Source organism: Pseudonaja textilis, chromosome 3, assembly GCF_049901715.1.
Source record: "Pseudonaja textilis isolate UNSWEBS1 chromosome 3, rPseTex1.2, whole genome shotgun sequence".
Lineage (NCBI taxonomy): Eukaryota > Metazoa > Chordata > Lepidosauria > Squamata > Elapidae > Pseudonaja > Pseudonaja textilis.
The window spans coordinates 104,518,596-104,531,674 of record NC_141992.1 but is presented as its reverse complement, the minus strand read 5'-3'; the positions used below and the strand labels follow the sequence as shown (position 1 = coordinate 104,531,674).

The 13,079-nt window shown below is 39.9% G+C and overlaps 1 protein-coding gene and 1 long non-coding RNA gene across 5 annotated transcripts in view; one reads left to right on the top strand and one right to left on the bottom strand.

Annotated features, from left to right (window-relative positions):
- LOC113438168 (carboxyl-terminal PDZ ligand of neuronal nitric oxide synthase protein) overlaps positions 1–10,622 on the bottom strand; it is a 169,164-nt gene extending 158,542 nt beyond the window's left edge. For 3 of the 4 annotated variants that reach the window (XM_026703437.2, XM_026703438.2, XM_087931993.1), the window contains exon 1: positions 10,276–10,621. In XM_026703437.2, the coding sequence (XP_026559222.1) occupies positions 10,276–10,398 (123 nt within the window). In that variant the 5' untranslated portion in view covers positions 10,399–10,621. Of the gene's footprint in view, positions 1–10,275 lie in introns of all 4 variants that reach the window. The other variant, XM_087931995.1, reaches the window with a different exon arrangement.
- LOC148126247 (uncharacterized) overlaps positions 1–13,079 on the top strand; it is a 279,757-nt gene that overhangs the window by 53,488 nt on the left and 213,190 nt on the right. The window lies entirely within an intron of this gene.

Genomic DNA, 13,079 nt, shown 5'->3' with positions numbered 1-13,079 from the left:
CCACCACACTTCCATATAGAAAACAGACTCCCACCCATTCAGAAAATGAGACACGACCATGGACCAGAAGCTGCACTGCAGCTGCATCACTACCCACTTCAAACCCCTCTGAGCCATACATGAAGCAAACCGACACCCACTATGAAGATGCAGCAGGACCACGTACTAGAAGCCAAACAGCAAGATCACAACTCACCAGCTCAAATCCCCAGCAACTAAAACTAACCTGAGCACAACCAAGCCCCCACCTGAACAGAACACGCCTCCAACCAATCAGAACACGGCTAACCCCCAACCAATCAGAACACAGCCAAACCCCTACCAATGAGAACACAGCCAAGCCCCCACCCAATCAAGTCCCACCCCACTGGCAGTTAAAAGGAGGAAGCAGCTGCAATCTCACATTACTCTGAGAAGCACAGAGCCGGAGACAAAAGCCTGAAGATGATGAATGAGACTTCATCGAAACGTTGCCTAGATACTTGAATCTTACGCGGGAGAAAACCCAACAACCAAAGATCCATATATATATATATATATATATATATATATATATATATATATATATATATATATATATATATATATATATATATATATATAATAAAGGGCCCATTATAAAATGCAGCAAATTATATATAAGATTGAATATATATATATATATATATATATATACATACATACATACATACATACATACATCACACATACATATAATATTCTTATATATAATTTGCTGCATTTTATAATGGGCCCTTTATAATGGCCTTTTATAAAATTGGTTTGGCCCTCAAACGCAGATCTGATTTTCCATGTGGCCCCCGACAGAAATTAATTGCCCACCCCTGATATAAACTGTAATGACTATGAAAAGATAGCACAAGAGGCTTTCCGGTTTGTGGCTCTTCAGTGCAGGCAGGAATCCGCGACTGTGCGCGGTCCCTGCCTGTGTTCACTGCCTGAGTGCCCCGAGCCATTTGGCTTCGAGGCTAAGCCACTTTGTAGAAGGTGGTGAAGACTGGGGGCCTCTGGCAGGGACAAGAGACATCGCATCTCTCTTCCCTAGCCGGCTAAATCTCCCTCTCCGAAGGCAGCTGAGTGGCGGTCTCTAATGGCCGCCACATAGAAGAGCTCAGCCGGAAAAAGAAAGTGCTGGAGGAGCTTGTGAAGAGGTGAAAGTGATCTTTGCTGACCGGGACAAAGGAACAGTGAAAGATTCCTGATATTTAATACTTATTAAAGATACATCGTTCCCAGACTGAGTAAGCAGCGAATGGATATTAAAGGGAAAACTTTTTTTCTTTTCACTCTCCTTCCAAACGGAACAGCTTTGAGATAAATCGGAAAACCCGCATTGAAGGTATGCTAAATGCTAAAGACTATGCTAATGCCAAAGGGACATGGATTTCTAAATATTTAAAGAAAAAATTTTCTTTTGCTGTGAGTGGGAAGGGAGAGGAAAAAAAATTGAAGTAGAATTTGAAAATAAGGACCAGACTGCCTAGAATTTTAAAGAGCCATTTGAACATTAATAAGACTTCAAAAAGACATATTTCAATTGGAATTTTGTGACTTAATAGCAACCCCAGAAAAAGAAATGGGAAAAGGGAAAAAGTGCTAAAAGAAATAGTTTATCTGGATTGTTTGGTGACTTTGGATCTTTTAGGAAATCTTTCTTTTTTTTCTTTGTTTAAAAACACTCGGGTGGTTGTTTTGGGAAAAATTTTTCCTCTTTATAATGGCATTATCCTTGGATGAATCCAAAACTGAATATAAAAAATATAAAAAGGAAGAACAAGACTGGAAAGATACTTTGGGCATTCTTTTTCAATCTCTAGAAATGGCGGTACGTTCTTATGGAGAATTGATTGCACAGCAGGATAATTGGGACAAAGAAGAAACCATCTTTGATGAACATGTGATCCTATTTGGGGAGGAAAGAAAGAGGAAAAGAAAAAAGGGATTTTAAAACCTAAAAAAACAACCAAAAAAGATAAAAATGAGTTGAAAGGTGGATATAAGGTTAGGAAACAACAGAAAGGGGGAAAGCAGAAGAAGAAAAGGGAGGTGGAGAGACAAAGGGGTAAAAAGGGTAAGGAAAAGAATAAGCAAGGGAGAAAGGAAGGGGTGAGAAGTCTCAATGATGGGAAGCAAGATTTAAAGAAGCAAAATTTATTTAGAGACAATGGGTAAATCTAATTGAAAAAGGGATTCTGTAAGGTACATAAGATTCTTATTATAGGCATTTTTAGAATAAAATGTTTAAGATATAAATGAGTATTAATATGTATGATTAAAATGGTATTGACAGGGGTACTAGCTACATTATATATTTATAAATTTGTTCCTTTGTTATTGTTGTTCTTTTTTTTTCTTTTTCTCTCTATATAATATATTGTGCAACTTTAGGATGTGCTAAACAGAATCCCAATACAAGTTATGTGTGATATTAAGTATTATTAGGTTAGGGGAAAGAGTTAAAGGCGTCAGTGTACAGGAGAGGTTTTGTTTAAAGAGAAAAGATGAATGGATAGTTGAGAACAGACAAAGAATGATAAGTATTATGATTTGAACTGAGATGAGATAAGTAGAATAAAACTAAGAGAGTTAAAAAAAGGAAGAAGCTATATAGAAAATGGAAAACGGTAATAAGATATGGAATGATATATAAAAGGAACATGATTTTTGAAGTGGTGTCTGTACGATGAGTTTTAACCCGGGATCAAGCAACTTTCAGAAAAGATGTTTTATGTTTTATGTTTTGTCTGTTTTTGTATTGGAAGATAATAACGAAATTGTATAAGACAGATGGATATAAAAAATGTATACAATCTAAAGTTAAAGAGATATAACTTGAATAAATAGAAGGAAAGGGAGTAATAAAGAGAAGTTCGGGATAAGATATGAATGAACAGATAAGGTAAATATATATGCTAAATTGTGTTTGTATGGAAATGTGATAACTTGGAATAATTCTGTCTTTAAATAAGATGTTGTATTGGTTTTTTTAGAAAAAGATTTCTTATGTCATTATATTTTATGTTTTGTTTGTTTCTATATTGTTTTGTAAAATTAATAAAATTTGCTTAAAAAAAAAGAAAAGATAGCACAAAAGATTTGTAACCAACTGACACACTGTATGTATATAAAATAGAAGATGGCTTTATGTTTTGTTTGTATATGTTTGTCTTAAAAAAAAATTTTTTATAAAAGAAAGAATGGGACAAAAATTATAGTGATTAATCTAAATATAAAGCAGGAATCTAGTGCTGCAACCCAAACAAGGTACTGCCTTTGCCTCCCTCCCGCATCCTTACACTAATGTTTATAATATAATAACTTTGGAGATAAATGGCATGTTGTCTAAAAAGGCAGGAGGAAGGAGGAAGAAACTCAGTGGTGAAAATAAGTCAGATTATCCTGTGACACTGAGCAAGCCAGTTCTTTTCTTTTCCAACCTTGGGACTACTGAATCATTCAAGCAAAGTAAACAAAGTGTTTATTCTGAAGGAGTTGCATATGACCAAGGGGAACAAATATACACAAAATAAGCAGAATCAGTTATGATCTGAAGGAACAAGTTGTCAAATTGACTATTTGGTTCATAAAAGACAAAGCAACCTTTTCAGAAATATACATTTCCACAAATACACATTTCCACTTCCATCTAAAACTTATCTTATACATGTACTTACAGGTATGGCACATGGAAAACAGTGACTTCCAAAAGAAAAAAGAAAAGAAAACACAGTCTTGACTTGGTTGTACCATAATTTTAATATCTAAACAGAACCTTCTGTTAAGCCTGCTATATAATTACTTAAGAGGAAGTGAGTTGCTAACTAACCACCTGTTCAGAATATTTAAAAGATGAAAATCAGGCTCTCCAACCAATTTTTATATCTTGAATATAAGCTCTCCACCTGCCTTCTCCTTTCTGGGAAAAACTAACATGATTTCAGAACCTCCCTAGCCAGCCAGGTTCAGTACGCAACACTCATCTTCTAAGTTCCTAGTGTTTAATTCAGAATCTTCCTCCCTGTAATTTAGAAACAGAAATCCCTTTAAATTATAGAACCAAATGTCACTACTGGATTATCATTACCTGATGAGAAGTTGTAGTAGTTGTCTGATGAGAAGTTGTAGTAAGAATGGAAGCTCTCAATGGAAGCTTTCAGAATATTCTGAACTGGAGAAGGGAAGGGGGCTGTCTCATTATTGTTACTTCACAGCCTCACTACTCCATCAACTGGGTTCCATGCCCTACACGTTTACCTTACAGAGTCTCCCTTGGGACATAGAGGGAATCTATTCTATTAGAATACCTTGATTAAGATTTAGAAGTCATATACAAAGGTTACTGAGACATATAACTCAATACAACTAATGTTCTACATGTAAAATAATCTTGCAAAAGGGCAAGCAATAATTTCCTGAATGCTTTTTCTAAAGAAAGCAGCATGACAATGTTATAAAACTCCTTTCTTGTATCAATTTCTTACAGGATTTCAGATATCTTGAGTTTGGATACAGTAAATGCAGGAAATATGAAGTTACACTCACAGAAATGCTATTACTTAAATACAGCTATAAGAATTGTTACTATTCATCAAGCCAAGACCCTCAACACAGACTGACTTAAGATCCTACATAGGGATGTTGTGGGAGGAGGTAAATAATATGGATCAAGGAATATTTGATATATAGAGGTCAGGAGACAATACAATTAGTTTTATAACTCTCTAGTTGATAAAGATTTTAAAGAGCCAGATGGAATCAGAACAGGGGAATGTCAACTTGAGTTTTGATTTTATGTGTGTGAGTGTTTCTATTTTTATTTTTATATGTATACATATGGAGTGTACATACACATGGAGTGTATGTGTCATCCTCAACTAGTCTTCAAGAAGCTCTCATAAGCCTATAGATATCTTCAACTTCTGCTTATTGTATAAACTCTGCCCTCTTGTCCACGTGTCATCCCTTTGCCACTGATATGTCATTTGATTCTTTTCTCTTTACGTTTGGCCTCTCCTAGCATTTCTACACTCTAGACATCAGATCATTCTTTACCTTCTCATGCATTTTTATTATGTACTTTTTGTTACAGTTCTATCCAGAGGTTCTGACCAGTTCTGGAGAACCAGTAGCAGAAATTTTGAGTAGTTCTGGCAATACCACCTCTAACTGGATATTTTACAGTATCCTTCCCCTGCCAGACCCACCAAGCCACGCCTACAGAACTGGTAGTTAAAAAATATGTGAATTCCACCACTGGTTGTAACCTATAAAAATTAATTGCTCATCAGTTCAAAACCAGATGAACTATGAACTAAAGAAAAAGCGGAAATTAGCTGACACTAGAATAACAAGAGAGGCTACTAGAATAGAATAGAACTGGAAGGGACCTTGGAGGACTTTTAGTCCAGCCCTCTTCTCATGCAGGAAAACCTTTACCATCTCAGACAAGTGACTGTCCAGTCTCTTCTTAAAAACATTCAGTGATGGAGCACCCACGATTTCTGGAGGCATGTCCCACTAGTTAATTGTCCTCACTGTTAGGAAGTTTCTCCTTAATTCCAGGTTGCTTCTCTGATTAGTTTCCAACCATTGTTTCTTGTTCTGCCCTCTGGTGCTTTGGAGAATAATCTGACCCCCTCTTCTTTGGGGTAGCCCCTCAAATATTGTGTCATCCCTAATTCTTCTTTTCTTTAGACTAGTCAGACCCAAAACCTGTAGCCATTCTTCATATGTTTTAGTCTCCATGCCTTTGATCATCTTAGTTGGTCTTCTCGGAACTTGTTCCAGTCTCAACATCTTTTTTGTAGTATGGTGACCAGAATTGGTTGCAGTATTCCAGGTGTGGTCTTACTAGGGTTTTGTAAAGTGGCACTAATACTTCATATGAGCTTGACTTCATGCCTCTGTATATACAGGATTGTATTGGCTTTTTTAGCTGCTGCTATACATTGCTGGCTTATATTCAAATGATCATCCACTAGGACAGGGGTCGCCAACCTTTTGGACCACAGGGACCACCAATCTTATAATTTTAAATCCCAGGGACCACTAACTGGTTCTGTGGGCTTGGCCTAATTTGTGGGTGTGGCTTGGTGGTCATGTGACTGGCTGGGCATGGTTTGTATGTAAATATTATAAATATTTATACTGTATAAATATTGATTTTTTTATTTTTAAAAAAGAGCAACTTTTACCCAGGCAAGCTCATGAAAACCCCAGGCAAGCTCATGAAAACCCCAAATCCACAATCTCAGAAAATTAGAATATTGTGAAAAGGTTCAATATTCTAGGCTCAAAGTGTCCCACTCTAATCAGCTAATTAAGCCATAACACCTGCAAAGGGTTCCTGTGCCTTTAAATGGTCTCTCAGTCTGGTTCAGTAGGAATCACAATCATGGGAAAGACTGCTGAGCTGACAGTTGTGCAGAAAACTATCATTGACACCCTCCATAAGGAGGGAAAGCCTCAAAAGGTAATTGCAAAAGAAGTTGGCTGTTCCCAAAGTGCTGTATCAAAGCACATTAATAGAAAGTTATGTGGAAGGGAAAAGGTGCACAAGCAGCAGGGATGACTGCAGCCCGGAGAGGATTGTCAGGAAAAGGCCATTCAAAAGTGTTGGGGACTTTCACAAGGAGTGGACTGAGGCTGGAGTCAGTGCATCAAGAGCCACCACACAGACGGATCTTGGTAATGGGCTTCAAATGTCGTAATCCTCTTGTCAAGACGCTCCTGAACAACAAACAATGTCAGAAGCATCTTACCTAGGCTAAAGAAAAACAGAACTAGTCTGTTGCTCAGTCGTCCAAAGTCCTCTTTTCTGATGACAGCAACTTTTGCATCTCATTTGGAAACCAAGGACCCAGAGTATGGAGGAAGAATGGAGAGGCATACACTGCAAGATGCTTGAAGTCCAGTGTGAAGTTTCCAGAGTGTGTTGATTTGGGGAGCCATGTCATCTGCTGGTGTTGGTCCACTGTGCTTCATTAAGTCCAGGATCAACGCAGCCATCTACCAGGAGATTTTGGAGCACTTCATGCTTCCTTCCGCAGATGAGCTTTATGAGGATGCTGACTTCATTTTCCAGCAGGACTTGGCACCTGCCCACACTGCCAAAAGCACGAAAACCTGGTTCAATGACCATGGGATTACTGTGCTTGATTGGCCAGCAAACTCACCTGACCTGAACCCCATAGAGAATCTATGGGGCATTGCCAAGAGAAAGATGAGAGACATGAGACCGAACAATGCAGAAGAGCTGAAGGCTGCTATTGAAGCATCCTGGTCTTCCATAACACCTCAGCAGTGCCACAGGCTGATAGCTTCCATGCCACTCTGCACTGAGGCAGTAATTGCTGCAAAAGGGGCCCAAACCAAGTACTGAGTACATATGCATGCTTATACTTTTCAGAGGTCCGATATTGTTCTATGTACAATCCTTGTTTTATTGATTGCATGTAATATTCTAATTTTCTGAGATTGTGGATTGGGGGTTTTCATGGGCTGTAAGCCATAATCATCACAATTATGACACATCACAGCTTAAATTATCTTGCTTTGCATGTAATGAGTCTATCTCATATATTAGTTTCACCTTTTAAGTTGCATTACTGAAATAAATGAACTTTTGCACGATATTCTAATTTTTCGAGTTTCACCTGTAAGTGAAGACTCTGAATGAGAAATATTCATTTTTTTCCTCTGGATGAAGTGGCATGTACTCATCAATAAACATCAGACCATACAGATCATTGCCCAAATGCCAAGGATAGCATTTTCCTTAAGACATAATCAAAAATAACCATTTATGATTCCTTTTTCCAATAACAATGACAAAATAGCTCTGTTCCATAAAGATTTTTGTATATGGGTTGGTAGATCAAGTTTTTTGAAATATAACATTAATAGAATCAAAGTAGTCACACATGCAGTAATGATATCTAATGTTTTGTGATATGCTTTCCGCCTTCACATCTGCCACTTACTGAAACGAAGCATTAGGCTGGATGAGATTCTGTGCCACTGCATAAGGGAAATTCTCCCACAGTGTGCAGGGACAAACTCAACTTTTTTTTCTCTCTCTTATGATCACAATTTACAGGGGCATCATATCTGGCCCAAATAAATAACTACATAACATGTAATATAGTAGAAGAAGAACCTGGATCTTGCAAGTAGCACATAGTTAGTTACTCATTCCTGTCAGTCCCTAAGGGTGGGACTTCTCTGTGTTTGAAGTCGAACATAAGTAGCTAATGAATCAAGCAGGGACAATAACATCACTTTTAAAAACAGGTCAATGATGTCAGAATTCTCCACAATTTAAAAAAAAAGGATTGTAGGGATAGAACAGCTTATTGGATACCTAACCAGATCTTACTTTAAAAGAAAGACAATCTTGCAAGGAGACATCTGATATGTCTGGTACACTCAATGATGAGTATAATAGAATATCAGTGCAAGACAACATAATTTTGTATGCAGTTTAATTTATATTATATATGCCCTGCTTTTAATTCAAGAATTCAAAGTGCTCTTATTAACTGAAAAATAGTTAGCATAGATGATACACAGCAAAACAATTTCGAAGTCTAAAGAAAAGACCAATTCTCAGCTTGTTTGTGTTATGAATGCTCCACAGACCCCAAATGCCCTTGCTGCAAGCAGCTGGCCTTTAAGGAGCCTAGGGAAAATATTAGAATTTTTTTTCTTCAGGATACCTAACAACAGTTGTCTCCACAATGATCCCTATATCCAAATGCTTGGTTGCTATATGTGTTTCTTGGCTCATTCATCCGTCCCTGATACCCAACACTCAGCTCTTTCACTGGATCAATTGCTTATTTCTGTCTTGTATTCTTTTCATTAAGCTTTCTGATTGTCTATTTTGCATAGATAATTGAGAATATACATGATGGGAAGACTGGGAAGCCACCTCCCCATCTATGTTTCCAGCAATTGTGCAGTTTTCCAAAAACACTTGCCTTTTAAGTGAGTTTTGCTTTCTTTGTAATAAACTTGATCCTAGGGGCTCTTCAATTCTACATTTTTAAAGAATCAATGAACAGACAGCATAAGCATCACAGAAATTAAGACTGCATTGCATTAGATTCCTTATATTAAATATTAATTAGAAACAGATACATTCAAGCTACTTCATTTTCTCCTCATTACAACTTTGTAGAATATATTATGCCAGTCATTTTCTGATTCTGGACTGATGCCGGAAACAAAAAAGTCCTGTATTAAATTAGATTGGAGTATAATTTCAATCTAAAAAGTGCCTAATTGGGAGACCAAAGTAGTCTTGCATAGTGACAGTTCTCTGAAAGATTTCCATGGGATTTGTAGGTTAGAAGTACAGTAAGATAAAAAGCAATGATCCATTGCCCCTTTAGCTACCCTGAATTATAAGTTCTAAAATAGTCACAGTATAATTGCTGCATAATTTATTTGGATCGCTAGGAAAGAGAACTCCGAGAAGCTGGGTCCTTGAATAAAGACAACAGTGAAAAGCGCCTGCTCTTGAAACTTCAGGCATTAAATCTGAGCGGAATAAAACGAGGAAGTACCTGCAGGTGTAATCTAACCTGAAAACTGAATTCCCAGAATGCAAGTGGAAAGTGAACCAATGAACGGCTAGAAAAGCCAATGAGGCAGACTCAGCTACTGAGGAATCATGCTTTGGAAGCGTCTTTTGCAGAACCATCGACTTCTCCAAAGCAACTTCATCCCATCTCCGGACTTACCCTCGGAAGAACAAGCCTCAGAAACCATTTGTACCGCAACGACAACAGTTTAACACCACCCCCGCTCCCGAAAAGAACTTCAAACTGCGCAAATATGCAAAGGCGGAGCTCAGTAGTTAAGACAACCACTGGAGCCGACCTAGACAGCAGGAACCGGCTTTTTCTTTCCCCGAGGGTGTTCTGCGATGGAAGCCGAAGCCTCCGACTCCATTTCAACCTTTCTTACACTTGGCGTCGGGATCCGGGTATAGAGTATAAGAACACCGCAAAGATACATCCAAACGCGATCCGAGAACGACTAAAGGAAGAACGACGTAAACTGCTCCACAACATCAGAGCGGAGGAAGTTCCGAAAGACTAATGGAGCCGAGATTCAAATCGCCTAAAGGCCCGTTTCCTCTCCTGGCCAATTCTAGTCCTCCCCGTTCTTTGGACGCGACCCAGGGGCTGCTAAACACTCTTTCCCCGGGCCCATCAGATAGCGCCCCTTCGGCCAGCCGGCCCCTACCTTGGCCTCGAAGCCGATGCCATGCTGGAAGGCGTCGTCGTTATGCAGCGGGATGCGCAGGTCGTGTCTGTCGTCCACTAGGTTGTATCGAGACCTGACCGAGGGAGAGGCTCCCACGGGCATGGCGAGGGAAAGCGAGCGGTTCCCCTGGCAAGCCGCCTAGAACCTGGCGAGCCGCGCGCCAAGCTGGCGACGGACTGAAGGGCACGGCGGCCGTGGCGGCGGCGGCACTAGCCTCCTCCTCCTCCGGCCTATCCCGAAGCAGGGCGGAACCTGGTTGGAGGCGGGATCTGGGCTTTCTCCCGGTGGTGTCCCAAGTACAGCGGGACCCCCCGGGAAGAAAAGATACCGCGTTCCCGGGGCATGCGCAAGCCGGGCGAAGGGGAAAAGCCGGCAACCGATAGTCTGGTGGGAGGGCTTTCTCCTCCTTCTGTTGAATCTATTGGCGAAGCAGGCGGAGTCGGGACTGGAGAGGCGTCTGGTCGCCACTCTCGGTGGATAGCAGTCCAGACGCCGTAAAAGCGAGGCCCTGAGGTTTGCTGTTCGCTGCGGGGAGCTATTAGGCGATGAAAGTAGCTCTGTTTAGAAGCATCTTTGTGGAAAGGGAGAGGGGAAAAAAGGAAAAGTGGAAGAAGATCGGTCCGAGCTATTCTTTTTTTCAGAGTACTGATGTAGTATCGGCCACAGTAAGAAGATAACTTCAAACTCGCTAGAGCGCCACGACATCGGAGTTCCCAGAGAAATTCAGGGAAGGGTGCAATGCTGTTTTACAGTTAAATCTCTTCTGGCAGCAAGTTCGATCCTACCTCATCCACTTTCCTGGGAGCCGTCTTCCATTCTTGCGGCTGGCCATTTCAGCGGTTGCACTACCCACAGACATGGACGGAGAAGGCTGCGCATACTAATGTGTTTAGTTTTAGAGGAAACAGGTCTGTTACTTTCTCCACGTAGTAATGCTAATTTAATTTAACTCGAAAACACTATTCTCAGACAGCACATCCAGTCCGAAGTGTTAAAATCTCCAGTCCCTGAGCCTGCAGAAAAGTGTGCTGACCACATTTTAGTCACAATTCACTCTTTGATAGACAGAAGAGTGTTCACAATGGAGTGATCACTTAAGATCCACTCTCTGCCCCATGTATTATATGGAATGGCAGCTTCCCCCATTTCCCTCAGGACTAGATGGGCAGTTTTTGGTGAGTGTGCTGTCCAGACAGTTTAAAGTTAATGGGATTTGGGATAGTTAATTAGGAATTGAGAGCTGTCCCCTTAAGGGAATGCATCATGGTAAATGTAGTTAAGACATCCTGGGAAATGTAGTCCATGTCACGTGGTCACATCTGTAATCCGGATTGGTCACTAAATTGACCCTTGTTGGGTTGGGGGAGGCACCCTCACTCTTGCCTGAAACCACCATACGATGCAGTCACTCCAATTATCATGGGGTTGAGACTTTATTATCTTTCTACACCACAATTCAGATATGCGAAGGATTGGACATTAAGAAGAACCTCATCATAAATGTGAGTTGACAGGATGCCTGATGAACCAATAAAAAAGACTGTGTGGATGCTTTGTGGAGTTGATCTGTCTGCTTTATGCCATCCAAACATTAATAAGCAGAACAGTAGAAAGATAATTTAATCTTGATTCCTGGAAGTAGTAGAAAGATAAAGTAGAAAGATAAAGGTAAAGATATTTTGAAACCAGGAGTAAATGTGCATGCTATTCCTTTTTTCCTCAAACCTAGCATCTGTGGCTGCAGGAAGGGGTAAATTCACCCCCCTTTTCAGCAAAAGAAGTGCTGTGTCTCAAGTTACAACTCCTAACTCAGAAAGAACCAATTTGCAAAACAAAGGGAGGGGCCAGGTATTCCTCATCTATCCCTGTATTCATCCAATTACAAACCCTTTCCAAACACAAGGAGAAAGTTTCAGAAATCTTGCTGGTATTTCTAGAAAGGAAAATTAATTTTGCCCTGCTCATTCCAGGTGAAAGGCTTTGCATTTCTTAAGCTCTTGGCTGCATCAAAAGCCAAAAGGAGCCCTTTGCTTCTCTGGCCGTTTTATTGGGGGTCGTAATTCATTACTGACAAACCGTCTTCAAAGCAAAGAAGCCCATTCCCCTCCCCCAAGACACAAGGCTAATTCAAGCAGCTATATGAACAAAAGAGCAATTTCTTTTTTGATCAAAAAAACCTAGAGTTTATCGATCTTTACTAAAAAAAAAATAACAGTATAACTCTGGATGCAAACTTTTGGAGTGTTGTATTTGATTGATGGAATTTCTCTTCCAGCGAGGAAACAATAAATTCCTCTGGGGCTCACCCCCCCCCCCCCGACTTAAGCAAAGCATCCCACAGCATCATTTGGTGGTCTAGGAGAAATTTCCCAGAGAATTCAAAGACTTGTCTGCCAATTTTTATAAGAACTTGTTTACAAATTTTTATAAAAACTATAGGAAGTTTCCCAAATTTAACCAGTGTTTAAACAATGAAAATTCCTTTTTTAAATTATTGTGGCAACATTAAGCAACTTAATGCAAGGTTCCAGTGCAGCCTAACCTGTACTTAGCAACAGTGTCTTCTTGACCTAGCAAGCAACACTAACGGGCAACCCTGTGTTTTGCTCTCACGTCTTCAGACTCAGCAACAACACCTACTATTGCACCCATTTGTGTAGCAAGCACGCAACACACCCTAAAAGCAGCCATATTGTTGTGAGATTGTGGCTAAAGAAAAACCACCAGGATTCAAAGTTGATCCAAGGAAAAAGGCTTTATTGGATATACATCTGCAGATGAGT